The sequence below is a fragment of the Xiphophorus maculatus genome, chromosome 16 (assembly GCF_002775205.1).
Source record: "Xiphophorus maculatus strain JP 163 A chromosome 16, X_maculatus-5.0-male, whole genome shotgun sequence".
In the NCBI taxonomy this organism is placed as follows: domain Eukaryota; kingdom Metazoa; phylum Chordata; class Actinopteri; order Cyprinodontiformes; family Poeciliidae; genus Xiphophorus; species Xiphophorus maculatus.
This window is the reverse complement of record NC_036458.1, coordinates 15736207-15757239: the sequence shown is the minus strand read 5'-3', so window position 1 is coordinate 15757239 and position 21033 is coordinate 15736207. Positions and strand designations below refer to the sequence as shown.

The following is a 21033-nucleotide window of genomic DNA, read 5'->3' as shown; positions in this document are numbered from 1 at the left end:
TTCAGACCAATCACCATTTCTTTAGTAGTGCTTGTCCCACTCAGGGATTTTGATTTTTAATTTATGAAAAAACAAGTTTTTTATTTCATTAAATAATAATTTCAACATGTATTTATAGAAGATAAAGATCAGATTTATTTGGTGCACGCAGCTTCAGTTTTATTACAACTTTTTAATATATAAATTGTGGCACCTGTGGCACATGCTGGGTGAGCTAAATGGCAGTGTACATATTTTAGGCTACTGCTTGTGCTACAAGTTTAGATTTGAGCTAGAAATGGCATGGGCCCAACCTTCCTCTCGCAGCTGAGGTTCTACAGCTGCACCTTCATTTCATTCACAGCCACTCACAACCAGCCCAGATCCTGTGTGCACACATCTGGTGGAAGCGTCAGTCTGCCCTGTGTTCATTGGGCTCTAGTAAATCAATAGGCTCACCCACTGCAAGGGTTGCACAAAGACTAGGGAGGAGGTCATTTACAAATATACATGGAAATCTGTTTAGAGCTTTTCAACTGAAAAGAATGGCCAAATTTGAAACACTTATGCTTCTCTGTCAGAGGAGTTGTTGGAAAATTGCCTCAATTAAGGAGCAGGAGAAATCCAGGCTTCACAGACAGTTGTGTGTAGTACAACCTGGGGGCAGCAAAAAAAAAAAGGGGGGGCTTGCCCAGGGTGCTGTTAATGCAATAACCACCACTGTGATGCAGCATGAAATAAAACCTATCACAATAAATAACCATATAAGACCCACACATTAAGGCCACAATATATATGTATAAATATAAGAAAATACAGCAATATGGCTTTAGAGGTTTCTTGCCCAGCGTTTTGTTCAGAAGGTTTGATACTAGTTCAAATGCGTGCCCAGAATTTAATCGAGCTGAAATGAGTACAGCCAGTCAGCAGTCAGCCTACTTTCCCCGGGTTTCTCCACTGACAGGCGGGGAGCAGCAGGAAAACTGAGAGACTAGTCTTTCTCGTTGCAGTCCCGCTGCTGTGCCACTGCGCAAACAGTCTCCGCCGTTCAGGGATAGGTCTCCCCCCAAAATGAGGCTGCGCTCGAAACGATCATGCGATTGAGTGACGAGCGCGTCATGCTTGTCTTCCTCCTCCTCTGCTCTGTGCGATCAGTGGCTCTGTGTTCCGCAATCCCCCGGGATACTGTACCGCCCTCGATGGCTCTGCTATCGCCGTTCCGTTCGCACTGAATGGCCGGCCGGATCGAGGAAAAACGGGGGGAGAGAGCGCTGCGTCTCCTCCTTTAGACCAACGCTCTGCATCAGCTTCCCAGTGAGGGGGTGAGTGTCTTGCTTTTTTCTTTTTTTTTTTTTTTTTTTTGCCGTTGTGTGGGGGCGTCCTGTCGGGGGGTCTGATGATGATCCGGTGGCGGCGGAAGTGGGGATCAAATCGGTCTAGCAGATGCGGGACGATTAAAGTTTTTGGGTTAACCATGCGAGCGAAATGGATCCAGGTTGGCGCAGCTTAAACTTTCGTCATTATCTTTTCTCAGATCTGGATTTTAATGATGTTCAACAGATTTATTCCGTGGGTGTCAATAAACTTGCGAGAGAGCAAGCAGTCTCTCAATGTCTGTCTTTTTGTTTGTTTGTTTGTTTGTTTGTTTTATTTGGCCCGGCAGCCCCTTGCGATAGCCGGTTTCGAAGAATTGTGCCTTGTTGTGCTCCCACCGACCCCCCCTCTGCTCCGTGCCGCACTGGTTCCGTCTGGCTCGCCCTCAGCTGCTGCGTGTCCTGGGATGACCTGTTGATGTCGGTAGAATGGAGAATGGCAGAGGGGGAGCCGATTTCCCCCATCACCAAAATATTCAAATAAGCTAAAAAAAAAAAAAAAAAAAGAAGGCAAAATTGGGGGTCTCCGACACCTGGGGCCTTAGCACGTCCCTAAGCCCCGTCCTCTCGGGAAGTAAGTGCTGCTTTTGTTTATGTTTGTAGCGCGGAAATGCCTCGACATTGTGCAGCCGGGATGAGAGCAGCCGGTGAGGTGGGATGGTGAGCCCAAAATATTTAACAGTGGCGTTAGCTTAGCCGTTAGCCTCCTCCCATAGGCCTGCTGCGGATGGGAGAGGGCATGGAGCATTTAGTCTGTTAAAGGGGATTAATTACCACCGACTTGTCTGCTTAGAACCCAACAACGTGACTCGGGGTCTTCTGCCTCATGTCCCCCATCCACCTTTTACAGACTGGATTCTGTATCACTTCTTCATCACAGTCTGACATCTTTTCCAGTTTAAACATCTTTGCAGAGAGGCATGCATGGGCAGAGATTCAGAAAGGAGAAGCTTTGGGTATATATGTGTGTGTGTGTGCTGCTTTGATATGACTAATCACAAATCTGTCCTGTAGCTGTATATGTCTTGACATGAGAGGAGCAGCACAGGTATGCAGGCATGGACACATGCACACCAGGAAATGCCTCCACAGAGGGAGTGAACTGTGTGCCAGGTGTACCTGTGACTTTCCATGAATCATCCATGTTGCTGTGTCAAAACTTGTGCTGTCTGCAGATGTAGAGCTAGAATAACTGCATTGTTGTATGTTGTCACATGATTTTTTTTGTTTGTACAGAATAGAATCTTGTGTTCTTTTCCTTGTTGTTTTTTTTATTATTATTCTACTGATTTATTTGAATCACTGCAAATCCGGTTAGTTCTTTTTACAGCTAATCCCATGTAAAATTTTATTAAACTGCTTAGTATTTTCTGAAAATTTTGACTTGCACCTAATCTCTATTTTGGTTCTGATCTCTACTTGGGTCATTTCACTCCTAGGAAGCATATTTCTTACTCCTGATCTAAGCAGAATCCACATTTCACTGGAGCAGACTATGGGTATATTGTACAAGGTTACTTCAAACCATCTATTCTCAAAGCAGGTACGAAATGTCCTCTGGTGGTACGAATTAATGTTGGTTGGTAGAAAAGTGACCAAAATGACAAGCCCCTTAATGAGTTTCATAAACTATTTTGTGACCCAGTTTCCAACTTACCCATGGTTATTGTTGCTCCCTAATTTTGCTTAATATCCCTAAATAAATCATTGCACACCTATATACTTGAACCAGTTTAAGCCTTAAGTTTTATTTTTCTTTGTTTTTGTTTTAAAGTATTCTACAGTCATAAAATTACTCAAATCTCACATTTTACCATTTTTTCATTACTTATATTCAAACTTTTGAAAAGAGTTGAATGTCAAAACAAATGATTTCATCAGGCAGAGCTTCAATGGTGACAGGTCATGCTTGTTGGTTAGAAATTAGGACGCCTGTAACGTTTTTACAGGCGTCCTTTGGAGTTATTTATACCCATACCTATGAAAAGTTGTGACCCAAAACACATACAAAAATATATATATATATATGTATATATATATTTCTTTTAGATATCCCCATGTGGTATCAAAAAACAATTTCCTATGAATTTGATAAGTTTATTGTGAGAATAAGTATTTATTTGGCTTGTAACTGTCAATTGTCCTTTTTATTTAGACAACAAATTATGGTCTGTACTGTAGAATATGTTTCCACCATTAAAACACCAACCTCCATTAAAACAAATTTTGTTTTCTTCTTAAATCTTCTTCGTCCTTTCCATGTCGTAGCATGAATCGAATTTGGTTTGTCTTATCATTAGGTTGGTAAAGTCAGGTATGCAACAGTAAAATATGTAATTTCACCCTTTTTTGAGCAAATAGAACTTGACACAATAAACTAACCGGTTTAGGGAAGCAGAAACATGAACATTGGGGTCGATAATCAATATTAATAACGGTGTTGAGAGGAAAAACAAATATTGCTGTTGTAGCCAATAATCAATATTTACCTATATTATACACCATTGTCTACCCTTTCAACACCTTGAAAAAAAAAAAAAAGAAATAAGCACACAGCTGAGTGCTTCCTGGCTTCAGATAAGCACTCCACAGTCCTGCACTGTCTGTATAACTATCACGGTCACATTCCTACACAAATACCACATGACCCCCTCATCCCAAAGCACATACACAAAAGGTAACAAGATGTAAATAAGCATTGGTTGTTGATTTTGGCCCAGTTTTACATATCCAAATGTGAAATAAAATAATCTGAAATGAAATGTTAATGCTGATATATTCATCCCTAAGGCAGATCCACAGTACTTTTTTCTAAACTACCTGGAGAGGACACTCAAAAAACTGAATCAAATAGAAGTTTCTGGGAAAAAAAAGTATGTGCAGTTCCATTTATATGTGGGCCAAATATTCCTGAAGCTTACAGTGATAAGTCTTTGAGTATGTTGCAAGAATGTTTGACCTACTTTCTCCTCCAAGCTGGAGGAGTATAAAATTTAAGCCACAGTATGAGATTGACTTGTTCCTGTTGCTGTTTTTTATATATTTAATAGCATAAGGACCTAATATGATCCCTCTCATCTCCGCAGGCCCCACTATCCCTCCTTAGTGCATAATCACACACATGGATACAAGCACGCATGCACACACTCTATCACTGTCAGGGTAAACTGAGCAAACACACCCTGCTCTCACCGTGGCGTTTAGTGTGACTTTACGTGCACGCATGTGTCTGCTCGGTGCAGCTCGCCAAACTGTAAACAAGCAGTATTGTCTAATGTCCGTGTGTGACTCAGTGTGCCTTTTGTGGGTTTGTTTGAGTTTGTGTGTGTGTGTGTGCATTTGTGTTTTAGTATGAGAGAGAGGGAGCTTGAGAGAGACAGAGACAAAGCAAGCATTTCTCTTTTACCCTGGATCTTGGCTGGATCCCAAATGAAGGGCTTTGGATATGATGGGGCTGCTCAGTCCAGCCCTTCTCAGTCGCAGTCACACCAAAATTGGTTGTATACTTCTAACAGGGTGGGTATCGGTCAGTTTGTTCAATTGAAAAACAGAATTTATCCGATGCATATCTGTTTCTTCCTGTTTGCATGAGAGCAGCATGCAAACAGCATTTTTAAGCACAAGGAATCTGTTTGATGAAAAGCTTTGTGTATGTTTTTTTCTTGAAAGTGTGGTGCGGGCATGCTCAGTCTTAAGCATGTGAAAATTTCACATCAACAAGTGCTATATGGGCAAATCAAAGAACCAATGCTATTTGCTTTTGTCAGAACAACCAATGTTATTTGGATAAGTTAACGACTCTTTTATGATCGTAACTTTTACAGAGAGCATACGAAGTATATACAACACCTACCAAACGTATTCACACATCCTGAACCTTTCCACATTTAATCCTGGTACATCAACTACAGTCTTTCAAATTATAGTTTTTGTGTAGACCAGTACAAACTAAGGAACACTTAGTTTTCAGCCCTTATTTATTATTTTTGTTTTGCAAATGAAATGTCTGAAAAGTATCAACCTTTTGCCCCACTCAAATCTTTAGCAGTCCCAATACATTTTATCCCAGTATTGCCCTCTTTCCATACTGTTGAACAGTTCCCCTGTCCTTGTTGAACTGGATGCTGCCACCACCACCTTTCATATCTGGGATCAGTTCTGCTTTGCCCCTTACAGATCACGTTTTGCATGTGAACCCAGAAAGTTTTTGTTTTATTTATTCAGACGATCCTCTTTTACATTGTTGCTGTGTTCTCTTTATTGCTTGTAGCTAATTTTAAAAGGGACTTTTATATCCTTGTTTAACAATAGGGTTTGTCCTTGCCACTCTTCCATAAATGTAATTGATGACTTATGGCATTTAAGGATGAACAGATCCTTCTGAGCCGTGGATCTCTGACATTCCTCTCTAAATGTAACTTGGTCCTCTTGGTTTCTTCTCTGATTTTTGGTTTCTTCGCCCGTCCATCTTTGTGGCGGGCTGATGTCTTTAATGTGTGGTACATGCTGGACAACTATACAGACCATGAAAGGACAGCACATAGACACACAGGACAAACAGCCATGAACACACTTCCATACGTAGGAGCGTTTTAGAGTAAGCGACTGTGTTAACCTCCCAGTCGTGTTTTTGGACTGTTGGATGATACTTGGCTACTCAGAGAGAATCCATCCTTGTACAGAAGGAACATCCAAACACTTTGGAACAAGAACCAAAGCTGGGATTTGAACCCAGACCTTATTGTTGCAAGGTAACCACACTAGCAACTGTGTTACTATGCAGTTTATCTCCACAGTCCTCATCATTTTAAGTTGTTGGTTTGCAGTTCCACAGTACTTTTTAAATTATCAGATGCACTGATTGAACAGATTTGTATTCTTACTTGTAAAACAAGAATATTTTTGAAAATGTTCCCTGCCTTTTACAGGCAGGGAACATACTTTGTGTATTACATAAAATCCCATTGAAATACACTGAGGTTTGTGGCTATAGCACGTCAATGTAAATAGTTCCCAGAGTATGAATGCTTCTGCAAGTCACTGTACTTAGCATGCTAAGAATGCTGGTACACTAACTGTAAGTAATGCATACGTGCAGACCTGATCACATAACAGTAAACAGAAATGTCTTCCCACTGTCCTCAAATATTTTCACAGTCTGCCTTTGGTTAATTTTTATTTAACAGACAGCAGTCCAAGAGAAGCTTCAAGCCAAGTGAGTGTGCAGTAGTTTCACTGTTGATTGAGGTGAACTGTAACATGCAATGTGGTTTCTGTTCAGACCACACACACTTTCACACACGGAATAAGAGAACATGACCCACTTATCTGAGGACGTGCAACTTTATAGCTTACACAAAACACAGGATGATAAAAAGGCTTTTACCCAGCCTACCCCTGACAATAACAGTTATTGTACAGCTGAAGTTATTTACTTGAGCAGCGTGATTATAGGTTGTGTTGAAGTTTAAACAAATCTGTGAAACTCTACGAAAGGTCTTCACTGGGAAGAAAGCAGAAGTATTTTTTTGTGTGTCTTTTAATGTCAAAGTATATACAGAGCACTTTGCTATTATCGGGGCCCCTGATGAAGACTTATATAAAAGTCTTAATGTAATATCAATGCCATCTAGTGAACCTTTTCCTTGTTGATTTGGCTGTATGTTTGGATCATTTTTAGTTTTTTGTTTGGTAGAGTATGCCAGGTTTGGGTGCCATATACTCCTCATTTGTTTCAGTTCAGATCTGCCTGGAGTGGTTGTTGCTGGACAGCTTGGTCTCGATCTCATCTGTCCAACGTATTTCCGAGCAACTAGTTAGTATGCAGATAGTTTCTAATGGGTACTTTGGAGACTTTGGGATCCATTTGTCTAACTGTATGGTTTGTGGACTTATTTTTAACCTCCATTACCATCTTCCTCGTTGTGTGTGGTGGCAGTATAAACTTGGGTTTGGTTTTCATCCGTTTTTATTTGTATTTTTTTGCTACAGCCCCAGTTGTAGGCTTTTAAGTGTTTCTTGTAGCCATTGTTATGTATGAAAAATCTTCTTTGGATGGATGGCATGTTCTCTTTCCTTTCCCATTTGTAAGATTAGTGAAGAGAAATGGGGCCAATTCTTATGTCATAAGACTGTTCCTGTTTGGGGAAACATGAAGTTGTGGACTGCTAATGAAATGTTAAAAAATCTCTGGTTACTTATAAAAAAATAAAGCAAGACCACTTAACTTCACTTAAAAACAGCTATTCTTTACCAGTCATATTTTTGCCACTTGATATGCAGTTATTAAATGCTTAAAGTTTTTAATCTTTCACTTTCAGATTACCTGTTTTTCTGAAGGCTTTATGCACATTTTTACCTTTTTATGCTTCTGGAAGATTAAGAGCTGCTCTTTTAAATATATTTTTCAGTTGGAAGTAATGTGATTTTTGCAGATTTGGATTAAATTATGATCTTTAGCTATTTTATTTGCACTGATGAAATTCCATGAGACATTTTTAGTTTCTTGCGTCTCACACATTCCTCACCTGTTTTCCTTTCTTTGAGCCTTTTGTCTTTTTTGTCCTTGTTACATTGCTCCTCCTCCACACATTACCCTCTGAAATGCTTCTCACACCACACAGACATCACAAGAAGAGTTTTTGTCATCGCTGTGAGTGGCTCTTTCCAAGTTATCCCACTGTGTGGCTTCGATCCTGCTCGTAGCTGTGGACAAAGCTGCTGAACCCCATGAATCAAAGTGTTACTCGCTGAGCAGCTCTACAGTTACCATGTGAATAATGTCATAGCCAGCCTAACAGCTCATTGGATTTATTGAGGTCTACTTTAGAGGCAGCCTTGTCTCAAATTAAAGACTTGACTTAGTGGTAGCTTAACTTATTGGCTTCTGTCTCTTCTTCCTTTCCCAGCAAACCCTTTGGTGGTGTGCGTAGGCGCGCCATGGCCCAGACCCTCCAGATGGCGATCCCAAACTTTGGCAACAACATTTTAGAGTGTCTGAACGAGCAGCGACTGCAAGGCCTCTACTGTGATGTCTCTGTTGTGGTCAAGGGCCATGCCTTCAAGGTACTCATCACACTTTATTCTACTGTTGTATTCTTTTTTTAGAGAAGGACTTGGTTGGGAATGAAGGACAAAATTTGAGAAGTTAGAGCTGTTGTGCCTCCTTGGTACCTTTTTGGTTTGTTTTATATAGGATATGATATATGTGACAATTTTTACTGCTGAATTCCAGTTTTACTTTGTAATACCAAAGTTCTGGTAAGTGGTGGTTCTTGTATGAATGACGCCCTAGACAAGTCTTTCTCTTTGTGTCTGATGCAATAAGTGGGTTCACAATAATGAAATGAGTAGAGATTTTAATTATACATTTGAGAAGACAAGAATTTCTTTTTTCAGGTTACAAATCCAAACCGTGCTTCAGTCTCTCAAATCAGCATGAAATCACCCAGTCCAGGTTTACTTGTGTATTTATTTCACTTTTCATCCTATTAAAGTTGTCTTGATGTCCTATTTGACCCAAGGCTATTCCTTGTCAAATTTACCAGAGTGCTCAGTGGTTAGTCAGCTAATTCTGAGAGGCCCGGCTGTTGTCACCTGCTTATCCATCTCCAGATATTCTACATATATGAGCTGGGCATTATGTCCAATAAAACATACAAGAGACAGCAGGATTTTTTTTTGTTACAAAAAAAGCTATTCTTAAGTCTTAGGTCCTGTATACACAGAGCCGCTCATCAATTAAACCGTAACATTTTTGTTGCAATCCTTGTCTTCATGACACCAGTGACCAGAGTCTCTCACAATGGCAATTTTTGGCTTATTCTACGCATGAGCCAGCAGATATCAACAATAGTATTGGTGTATAGTATTGTGCTGTGTTGTGCTCCTTAACCTGTTAAGTTTAACACATCTTCTGATAAGGAATATGTGTTACATGAGCACTTCTTCCATGAGAGACAGACACGAGTTACAATGAGGTGTAAGCTAGTGTGTTGCAAAGCTAAGGGTCTAACGTGCATGCGCATTCAATGACATGCTAAAATCACAGCACCATATAGTTGTCTGGCATGACAACTACAGCTGACTCAAGGTGTCTTGGCGGTTCTGTCTAAACGTGGAACTTTTTCCCGATCAACGTCCGATAATAGCGGCAGTTTCCAGGCAACGGTCTCGTGTTAGCGTAGCCTTAGTCCATCTCGAATATGAAAAGTGAGGAAAAAAACAGAAACCTTAAGATTGGAGCCAGGATAGTATAGAATAGGCAAGGAGACATCTGTGTTTATTTATGTAGGAGAGACGGCTTATCCCAGAATTCCAAAACAATCTACTTCATACAGAAATATGATTTTTGTCTCCAATGGGGTAGTGACTCCAAGTGAAGAGAGTATAAAAACAACCTGTTTACCCTGAAACCTCAACATGCTTTTCAATATCTACTCTGCAAGAAACAATAAAACTATACTGTTGTTGTAAAGGACATTTACCAAACAAAAATATTTAGAAACCTGGGTTTGTGAAAAAAAAAAAAAAAAAAAAAAAAATATATATATATATATATATATATATATATATATATATATATGTAATGGCCATTACATGATCTTTTAAAAAACTCCCCAAAAAGCCCTTTACCTTATTGCCTGTAAAACTCCCTTAACAACACTGTTCTACATTTTTATAAATGAACAGATTAACATACAGGAAGGGGAAAACAAATGGGAAAAGAAAGTAGTTTCTTAGAAGAAGAGGGGGATGTTAATTTTCCATCATACTTCAAATCTTATATGGACTTCCTTCCTTCTTGGAGACGGGTTACAAAAGGCTCCTCTGACCCTCGGATGACCTACGACTCCCCACATGGATAGCCTCTCGCACTATAGATTCGCTTTTTTGTCTTCATCTTGTACCAGGAGGGACTGAAGCACATAGATCGTGGGAATTACTGACCTCTGACCCATAAGTTTCTTTATTTCTTGAGAGTATTGGGGCCCATCATGTAAGCCAGGAAGCACTGTGAGGGTCATATTCATTGATTTCTCCAGTTCTTTTAATACCATTCAGCCGTGATGTCTAAAGGACAAGCTGGAGCTGTCAGGAGTGGACCATTAGCTGTCCCAGTGTATACTGGACTATCTCAGTGGCTGCCCACATTATGTGAGGACACAGGGCTTTGTCATGGACAGGCCAGTCTGCAGTACGGGGGCCCCGCAGGGAATTGGGCTGGCACTGTTCCTCTTCACCCTCTACACTGCAGACTTCTCAATCAACTCTTCTCTGATGACCCTGCCATCGTCGGCCTTATCACAGATCAGGATGTCTCAGATTACAGACAGAGCTTTGTGGATCCTTGCCAGCTGAACCATCTCCAGCACGGTGAAATCCAGCTGGTTGATTGCCGCAGGTGCAGATCCACCCCACCGAGGCCTCTGAGCATCCAGGGAATTGACATTGAGATAGTGGACTCTTATAATATCTGGGTGTTCACCTGCACAATAAACTGGACTGGAGTCTCAACATTGGTGATCTTTACAGGAAGCGTCAGAGCAAACTCTGAGGTAGATTTGATTTGTATATTTTTTTGAGTTTTTGTGACCAGGATATTGTTCTGCTTGTCACTGTACTTGTCCATATTCCAATTGAGAACTTCAAGTGCTGCCATTAGATTCACTAGAATGTGTTCGCACTTTTGCACACAGTACAATTTCTGGGTCATATAAATCCGATTAAATGAAATATTAGTATCAAATTTGATCCTGTGGTACGTTTTCTACTTCAGTTGGTTGTCAATTGAAAATGGAAAAAAAAAATGTACAATTGATAGATGGACTCAGTAAATGTTTACATCCTTGCTGTTATTTGCACAATTGTTCAGATTCTGGTAAAATAGTCGGTATTTTTTTTAAGCATAAGTATATACAGACATGTTGTACATTTCTGGTATCATTTTACTCAGTTGCACATTTCTTTGGATTGGAGTATGCTGTTATTATTTTGGATTTTCATTCAATTTGTCCTTACTGTACAGTCTCTTATTCTTACCTTGTGTTTTTACATTTTGACCTTGGTGTGAATTGACTTGCTTTTCACTTTGCTGCTGGGACACCTGAATTTCTCCGCTGAGTGACAATAAAGGTTATTTCTATTTCTTTTTCTTCTATTCTTACCTTAGGCACATCGAGCTGTTCTGGCGGCCAGCAGCTCATATTTCCGGGACCTTTTCAGCAGCAGCACCAATGCTCCGGTTGCTAGCAGCAACGAGACGAGCCCCACTGTTGTTGAGCTCCCTCCAGCTGTGCAGCCCCAGTGCTTCCAGCAGATTCTGGCTTTCTGTTACACAGGCCGCCTCAGCATGACAGTGGGAGACCAATTTCTTCTCATGTATACTGCCGGCTTTCTTCAGATCCAGCAGATCATGGAGAAGGGCACCGAATTCTTCCTCAAGGTAAAGGTACATAAAAAATGGGAAGGAGATTTAATGTTTGTAAACATCAAGAAAAACTAATGTGTAGTGACAGTTAAAAGTAAGCTAAGAAACTAATGTTAAATTTAGATGTATTGTGTTAAAAATAAAGTCAGCTTTGCTTCATTTTCTGTCAGAATGTAATTGTATATATATACAAGACTTACTTATAAAACTAAAAATATACTTAACTGATCCTTACCATGTGAGTCTTCCTGTTTTCTCCCATTTTTCATTTAATTATCTTGTTTTTGTTTCAAGCAGGAAATATTCAAAACTCCTTTTTAAGAAGTAGCTGTTACTTCCCTTCAATCTAACAGAGCTATCGGGCCATTTCATGATATTTAGTGGTAATTTCTTTTAAAGCAAGATTAAAAACAATAGAAAGACAGTCCCAGGAGCCCAAAGTTATTCTTAAAAAGTAATTTAAAGGCTACATTTTTTAGGTTTCAGTCGCTACATTTTGTAAGCCAAATTACGCTTAATAAAGCTTTTTTCAGTTTGGCAAGAATAAGACCTAACAAAACTGTTTGTAAAAGAATAATTGACAGAAGGGGAGGCTTTAAAAAAATAATTGCATGCCAGATACTCAAATAATTACATAACCAGGGTCATTTGAACAGATGATACCAAAATGGAGATGCTTGGCCATAATATATAGCTTGATCTGCCATGCACAGCGGAGGAAGGCTAATGGTTTGGGTTCTGCAGCCGCAGGGCCTGAGCAAAATCTATCCAGTAAATTGTGAGTCAAATTTAAGGTGGATCAGTCCAACAGTAAAAGTTTGATGAATAATGAGATGCATAACAGGATAATGCTTAAATACAATCGCAAAGATAAAATCCACAACATGATGGTGAAAATGTAAAGAATCAAAGCAGGAAATCAAGGTATTACTTGTGATAAATACACAAGTCATATCTTCAGCAAAGAATATGAAATTGCAAAGGTTTTTTTTTTTGCTTTTTAAGTTTAGCTTCAACAAAAGACTGTTGAAGCTTTTCTGCTCTGGGGTCCTAACAAACATAGACTGCATATGGTGAGGAGGCTATTCAGGTACTGGGGGAAAAATAAGTAATTTGTTATTTCTGTCTTAACAAAATGGCTTTATTGAAAAAGCTGCATATGGCAACATGTGCTGAATTGAAGAAGCCACAACTTAGTTGTACTTTCTTAATTACCTTACCAAAACATCTTAGTGTCATTAAGCAGCAAGCTTTATCAAATATGACCATAGAGAGACACTATTTATATTGCATATAGTAACATTACAATAATGATAAATTTGCAATACATTGTGAGGTCCTGTTTTAAAGTGTTAAATTAAAGACCATCAGATCTTAATGGAGTCGCCTATTAATGAGTGCCTACACATATCTCCACATTGAATTCAATTTGTAAAGATAATGGGCTAAAATGTCCATTTGTTAAAAGTGAGAAAATTGATATGCAGCTTCGCTGAAGTGGTTTCTACTAATAGTTGAATTCTCCAATGAATTTAGGTTTTTCTTTGCAGTTTTAAGTTGAAGTTTGACTTTTCTTAAACCAGCTGCAACATAATGACATGAAATGAGATAACATCAGACTCGTATAGCTCTTTTCAGGTCACTCAAAGATGCTTTACATGAAATTAGTCATTTCCATTAACATACACATTCACACTCTGACGATGGCAAGCAACTAGATTGTAGCCACAGCTGCCCTGGGTAAGGCAATCAAATAAGAATAGTTTGTTAATGTTAGTTTATTTGTCACACAAGACTAAACTGATGACTTCACTTCAGAAAACTGCAAGTCCATATCTTTACTAAAGTGACCATGTGTCCAAGCATAAAACTTATATATACATGTTTTTTCTAGGTGTCTTCCCCAAGTTGTGACTCCCAGGGTCTTCATGCCGAGGAAGCTCCAACCTCAGAGCCGCAGAGTCCTGTAACACAGACCAGTAACAGTGCACCACGTCCTGCCTCCAGCGTGACGCCGCTCCCTCTCGTTTCACGACTTAAGACAGAGCAGCCATCCACCCAGACGGAAGCCGCCACTCCTTATTCTGTGGTTTGCACTCCTGTTGCCAAGCGGCTGTGGGAGGGCGGCAGCACCCGCGACGGAGGCGGGTTAGGCTCGGGTGGCGGCGGTGGAGGAGGAGGGGCCAGAAAGGCGGCCCGTTATTCCCAGGAAGCGGTGCGGGGCAGTGCCATCCAGACCCCCGTAGCTCTCGGACTGGCCATGGGCATGAACGCCACTACAACCAGCCTGGCAGGCATGGTGCCCAGTGGTGGGATTGGTGGAAATGCCGGCACCAACGGGAATTCTGCAGCTGTGCTCGGAATGTCAGAGGGTGCCAGCCCCGGCACACTGAGTACCTACGCTAGTGACTCACCCATCAGCTACCATGACGATGAGGAGGAAGAAGAGGGAACAGACGAAAGTGCCGAGGAGCAGTACAGGCAGATCTGTAACATGTATACCATGTACAGTATGCTCAACATGGGAGCAGCAGGTAGTAGAACTAAAGCAAACATTTAATACGCATTAATGTGCTTCAAAGTACACAAACCTTTATTTTTATATTTGACTCTAATTCTATAGCGCTACATCAAACTCTAGGGGGCAAAATCAGAAAATACAATGAGTGTGTGAACTTAATGTGGGCTTTGCAATTTCTCCAGCAGCTGGGGAAAGAGTCGAGGCCCTTCCTGACCACATAGAGACCCGAGGTCGGATGCGAGGCCGAGACCTTACTTGTCTTCCTCCAGAACTTATTGCTCAGATAGGAAACCGCTGCCATCCCAAACTGTACGAGGAAGGAGACCCTGCTGAGAAACTAGAGCTAGTCTCAGGTATGTGAGTGCATCCGATTATTGTTGGGCACGGTGAAGTCCTGGAAGGAAAATCTGTGTGGATAATTCAGCTAATACATACTGTAGGTTTATTGACTAGGTGTTTGTGTTTTAATTACCAAACTAAAAGAGTCGATGTGCCACTAAGCATGATATAAAGTCAAGACAAATCCTGCATTTGTATGATGGATTGTTTACCCATAAATCAATCGATTATAGAAGATCATTGAAAAAATATTCTATTTTGCACGTTACAGCATCACCCAGTGTGGAAAGAGGCCAGGTGCTGAGATTTGCTGACCTACAGTCCAAATAAGATTTTTTTGTTTATTTTTTTAAACTTGGCTTGTAAATAAAAATAAAATGGTCTAATATTGTTTAATTATTCAACTTTCAGAGATTAGAGAACTGAATACAGTGCGCCCCTGACCACTCTTTATTTATTTTATTTTACTTATTTATTTAGCTTTTTGGTAATTGGAGTAGTTTTAGTAATTCATAATTCTGTGTGATTTTTCTCATTTGGCTTAAATCACAGTCACGTTTCTTCAGCTGAGTCTCTGAAAATATATGTTGAAAAGATCATACTTCTGTTTACACTGTTTTACTGCTGTCCGATATATTTCAATGAGTTGTTATTAGGTTGCCTTTTAAGACAAGTTAGTAACATATCCAGCATTATTTTATTAGATTTAATGAGTGAGCAGTATTTACAATTCATTCTGGTCTGTGTTTTTTTTAAATATTAACTTATGTTTGTTACTGTGCATATAGTATATTTCAGCAGATAACACTGGTGTTATATTGCACAAAAGGCCTTGCTTCCTGGTTCAACCCTTGGCTGTTTCTGTGAAGTTTCTTGAGTTATCTCCCACATTTCAGAGAATTGCATGTTAGGTTACATGCTGCTGGAAAATGAATCAGTGCTTTGTTGTTTGTGTATTTTTTGTTCTATTTTTGGCATTTTTAAATTAAATTTTCTCTCTTTTTGGAGCTTTAGAAAAACATAACACAAATTTTTGCTTTGCTTGTATTTTATGTTTTTTGGGTTTGTTTTTTTTTGCTTTGTATATGAAATGTAGCCAAAACTTGAAATAATTCTATACCTTGGTTGCTCTAATCCCCAGATGTTATCTTAAACTTGCGAGTAGTGATAGTGTGTTCACATTTAGAGGAAGCTCTGCTCATGATAAGAGGGGATTGGCACTCGAGTATAAGACCGTGTTGCACATATGTTTGTGTTAAGGACATCCTGTGATAATCTCCACATTAGATGTGGGTGTGGCTGCAATTTTACTTTATAGTGTCCTGTGTGTGTGGGGGGGTGGGCGTGCAGGGGTGAGTGTGTGTTTGTATGAAAGGTGAGAAAAGAATGCAACCTGCAGAATACAAACTTGTTCTGCTGTGAAGCATATAAGACACAAAGAAAGCAGCGAAATAGAACCAAAATAGGTGCAAACACAGCCCGGCCTTTTGAGAACAACAGCAGCCACAGCAATCTGATATGAATCAGTTGTCTCTAGATAAACAATTTCCCCATGTCTGTCTGAACATAACCAGATAAACATGTCTCTATAAATAATCGGTGTTTAGGACATGTCTTCATTTGTTTGTGGTTGGGTGTTCGACCTTCTGGCATGTGCTTTTGTTTGCAGGAACTTCTGTGTATATTTCGAGAGCCCAGCTAATGAACTGTCATGTGAGCGCAGGGACGAGACACAAGGTGCTGCTGAGGAGGCTGCTGGCTGCCTTCTTTGACAGGTTCGTTTCCTCTGTGAGGGTCTATTTCTGTAATGTATTTATGTAAAGACAGACGAGGCTCCGGTTTAATATGGAAATTATTGTTTCTTTTTGAGCTCAGTTTAGAGAAATAGGACAGCTATTTTAGCGTCCCTCCATTCTGTTCACCTCATTTTTGTTTGGATGTATCAGGAATACTCTGGCCAACAGCTGTGGGACAGGGATCCGCTCGTCCACCAACGACCCTAGCCGCAAACCCCTGGACAACAGAGTTCTCCATGCGGTCAAATGTGAGCAACAGCATTTTGCCTATCTGCCTATGCAAAGAGCTAAAGAATTTGCTTGTTATTTTAATTAAGAAAAAGAAATGTAAAGAACAGCAACACATTTTTACATAAGTCTTCCTTTCTTATTAGTTCATAGGGGCCAGGTTGTTAAAATCTTTTCTAGCAGTCTTAACTAGGGTTTTTTATGGATTTTACTAGGAACAAATTGACTTTATGACAGCTTGATCGAAGAAATCCAAAAACATTTTGCACAGTTATGTGACATAACTGTGCAAAACTGTGCGGTCTGGTCAGATGAGACCAGACCACTTTCTTTCAAATGCAATATTGTCATATTGCAGCAAACAACGTCCTTTTACCATCATTAAGGCCAACTTTGTGGAGTGCAAAACTGCTGTCAGGCCAATCCACTCTACCAACTTTGGATCTGTACTGTTATGATGGGTCTCCTAACCGATTCTCTAATTAAGGCTTTGCTGGTCTGTTTAGATTTTAGATATTAGTTTAGATGGACGGCCATATCTTGAGAGGTTTTCCCTTTTACTATTAATGGATGCTTCTTGAGTGTTCCTTGGTCTTAATGATACTCCATTAATATTTTGAGGAAATCTGTCTTTATTCTAAAACTGTGACACCAATGTGACTTTTGTAGGAATTGCTGGTAATTAAAGACGCCTGGTCAAGCATGTGCTGCCATCTATCACAAAGTCCAATAGGTTAAATGAAAATTTATGATGAAATGCGAGGGCACTATGTATTTTGTAGCCACGATCTACTAAACCCCAATCGAACAGTGAAGTCTTGAGTTGTTCTGAGAAGATGCAGAAATTTTCCATCTCATTTTACTGAGTGTGACTCAAAGGATTTGTCTGTGGGATTTCCCATTTTCAGCATCACCCCAATCTTTTACTATGTGGTTTTAAAACAAGATAAGTTCAGTATTTTTGGAGATTTATCTTTAGGCAGTTTTTTTTTATTCCATGGCTGTCAGTTAACAGATGGCTAAGTGAATGTCTGATATCTGGATGAATACATAGATAAAATAGGCCAACAAGTCTAACACAGCTCTATCTAGTCATTTATTCCAGTTGTGTCAGCTGCAGAAGTGAGTCATTTCAGATTGAGTTCCAGTTATTCTCAATGACCTAGAGCACCTGAAAAGACTGTCTTCTAGTTTTAGTCATTGTAGTTTAACATATATAGATTCGCTGCACAAATATTCTGCGTTTAAATTGAGTTGTTTTCAAGAGCATATGATGGGAGCAGAAACATGTTCTCAGATTGAACAGATTTGAAGTCTGTGTAGCTGCAGAACTATTTCAATATATTATCACAGAGGAAATTGAAGAAACTACCTACTCTGTGTAAAATATTTTTTTTAATTATGTTTTTCAGTGAGGGTGGGACTTGAATATTTTACTTAAAGAATTCCCAAGCATTTAACCGACAGTTTTCAATCTGACTGTTTTCTTTCATCTCTTAAGGTTTGTGGGGAAAAAGCAGCTTTGCAAGCTGTCCCACCTACTTGCACCTTGCACGCTGGCGATGCGCCAAAACCGCAGGGGTGGAAAAATGAATCTGTCACAGCTGTAGAAAAGTCAAGCGTCTGCCTAAGTGGGAGTGTGAAATTTTACTTGACATTATAATAGTGACAGATTGATAAATGAGCTTAAAGTCAGACTCTGTAAAGTTAGAAAACTGGAGTATTTTCTTTAACAAATAAACATTTCATTTGAGTACATTTATTCAGTTGGAAAAGCAATTCCGTACTAACAGATATAGGTTTCACATACAATCAAGGGAACCCAAAGTATTTTTACCTGTGCTTCTATGTCTTTGTAAAACCCTTTCTCCGACATTTAATCAGGTTAAAGCATGACAGGTGTGTCTCCAGAAAGCCTAACCGTGTCTTGTCTGTCTCAGTTTATTGCCAGAATTTTGCCACGAGTTTCAAAGAGAGCGAGATGAACGCCATCGCAGCGGACATGTGCACCAATGCCCGCCGCGTGGTGCGAAAGAGCTGGATCCCCAAGCTAAAGCTGCTGATGGCGGAGAGCGACGCCTACTCCTCCTTCCTCCCCGACGGAGTCAAGACAGAGGACGAAGCCCTGGGGGCGGACCAGGCCTTCGAGCCCGCCTCCCTGGAGGCCACCGGCGGCGCCGGCATGGAGTCGGGCGGCTCCTCAGGTGAATCTCTGCCAGGCGTGGGTGGGGATGGAGTACCGTTGTTCTAAACGCTCAGCCCCTGGAAAGGTTTAAGTCTGGTGACGCACGTACCAGTACCCCCACTCCCCGGTTGTGCTTGCCTCCTCACTCTTTGGCCCCTCCCTGATCTCTCTTTACATCTCTGCTGTCTGTACAACAGTCCTTGGGGCGACAGCCGTCACTCCGTTATAACCAGGACGTAAAAACTCACAACTTTCTTTTTTTTTTTTTTTTTTGCTTTATGACTGTAAAACAGAGTTAGTGGAGTAAAAGGATGCTTGAGCGTTTGTCCGCTACCTCCCCTCGTCTCATATGGTGTGCAAGTGCAGCCACGGTTGCATTTAAGATACATTCCCCGAGGTGCAGGTAGGGGGCGCTACCAGTGCAGCCAGGGGAAGAAGGGAGAGATGTTTTGGCAGGCTGGGAGCAGAGGTGACAAAAAAAAAAAATATGAATGTAAGTGTCGCTGGCTTTTTTTCTCTATGCAAGCCTGACAACTTGTGTTCCAGCCTTGGAAATAGAACTAAATTTAACTGTATTAAAACACAATAACACTACTTATTCCTCCTTACATCTTCCTCTCAACCCACCTCACCTCAGAGTGTTTCACTGTGCCGCATATTGTAGAAATATTCTCAACTTTTTTGTAAACGTGCTCGCATGTTTGTGTCTGTGAACTGAACATTAAAAATTGGGGATGGAAGGAGGGGAGCTTTTTACTAAGATGATTGTAAAGAGGACTGAGAGGAAACAGGTAAACAAAGATGGTTCTATTTTCAGAAGAAAAACTATATTTATACAGGCGCCGATGCCTAAATCGGTGTGAGCGACGAGAGCGAGGGTGATTGTTTTAAAATCTCCACGTAAGTAAGCTTCTGTCGAAAGAGTTATTGTCAAATGAGAGGAAAAGTGCTATTTTTGCAGGAGTATAACAAAGGAGTCTTATGATAGGAATTTGTGTCATTTTATTTTTAGCTTTATTTTCAAATGAAAGAGATGGAATGAGCAGTTGAACTGCTAAATTTGACACATTTCGTCTTCTGTTCACCAGCCTGAAAGGAAATAATTTCGAACATTTTAGTTGGATTTCACTGTCTGTTAAAACCCTTCCTTAGGTTGTGGATCTGCAGCTTTGATAAACCGCTTGCTCACAATCCTGAAGATTACTTGCAGAAACTCAAAGGTTATATTGATCTCGAAAAACAAAACAACAACAAAAAAAAAAACTGTTAGCTTTGTCTTTGTACAGAAATTACAAAAAAAAAAGAGTCAGTAGTAGTTATCAGACAAAAGAATGTGCCTTTTAACTGAAAGCAGTAAGAAAAAAGCGAGCTATTGCTTGAAGTAAACCGATTTTAATGGTACTATCTGTGTGTGCCACGTAGTTCTTTGGTGTGGATTGTACAGATGTGTGTCAGTATCTTATCCGTCGCACCTCTGCAATGTAGGAACTCGGAAAGGCTTTTATTTTGGAGTTTGAGATGACTTTGCACCTTCCATGAGAGACGGAGAGAGAAATGTGGGTGGTTTCTGCACCTTAATGAAAAGAACCAGTGGTTCGTGTATCTTTTTGAGAAACGTGTAGCAATCAAACCCCTGTAGGTGGAGTATGTCTTTTAATTTATCCCTCCCTATGCCTGCCTGTGTTTCTTGTAGATGACCAATGAGTTAAACCCGAAGTGTTCTTCCTGTTTTCTTTGCACCTGATTGGAAAAACAATGTCGACAACCAGTGTTCTTTTTTTTTTCTTTCTTTTATTTTACTTTTGTTTTTTTCCCCCCCCAAATCTGAAAGTTTGTTTGACTGAATCCTTTTGAATGCATGTCAGTACAGGGGACTCACTTTTTCTGTTGCAGGTGAACTGACTTAGAATGTGCCGTTAACCTTTTATATTGTTTTGCAGGCGATTACGGGGGAATCCGTCTTTCTTTTCAAATGCAGTTGAATCTGAAGTGCTTTTTTGTCTTGCAGATTACATTGCTGGGAGCGTCACAGATGCATAATAACTCAACCTCTTTTTGTCATTGTTCAAAATGTAAGACTTGACTTAGATAGCTCAACTAGGGTCAGTGTAGAGAATTTTTTTTAAAATGCAGTATTGTGTAAGGGTGACAACTTCAAAAACCTCACTTTTTGCTTTCGACTG

The 21033-nt window shown here is 40.1% G+C and overlaps 1 protein-coding gene across 5 annotated transcripts; it reads left to right on the top strand.

The window, feature by feature from the left end:
- The first annotated feature begins 679 nt into the window (after window positions 1-679).
- Window positions 680-20153, top strand: LOC102224848 (nucleus accumbens-associated protein 1-like). Of its 5 annotated transcripts, none has more exons than XM_023349111.1 (8): window positions 680-1301; window positions 8261-8417; window positions 11524-11802; window positions 13676-14315; window positions 14488-14655; window positions 16311-16416; window positions 16588-16685; window positions 18606-20153. In XM_023349111.1, exons 2-8 carry the CDS (start codon window positions 8292-8294, stop codon window positions 18914-18916), a joined length of 1728 nt encoding a protein of 575 aa, XP_023204879.1. In that variant the 5' UTR covers window positions 680-1301; window positions 8261-8291; the 3' UTR covers window positions 18917-20153. The 5 variants fall into 5 exon arrangements, with proteins under 5 accessions (XP_023204879.1, XP_023204875.1, XP_014327006.1 ...); XM_023349107.1 differs by having other exon boundaries at window positions 14485-14655; XM_014471520.2 differs by having other exon boundaries at window positions 683-1301; window positions 11524-11796; window positions 14485-14655.
- The last annotated feature ends 880 nt before the right edge of the window (window positions 20154-21033 follow it).

Bases quoted from the DNA above. Each gene is read 5' to 3' on its own strand.
- LOC102224848 (XM_023349107.1), top strand. From the start codon at position 8,292: ATGGCCCAGACCCTCCAGATGGCGATCCCAAACTTTGGCAACAACATT. The intron at 11,803-13,675 runs GTACATAAAAAA...TGTTTTTTCTAG, and splicing joins AATTCTTCCTCAAGGTAAAG to GTGTCTTCCCCAAGTTGTGA. The intron at 14,316-14,484 runs GTAGTAGAACTA...CAATTTCTCCAG, and splicing joins GCTCAACATGGGAGCAGCAG to CAGCTGGGGAAAGAGTCGAG.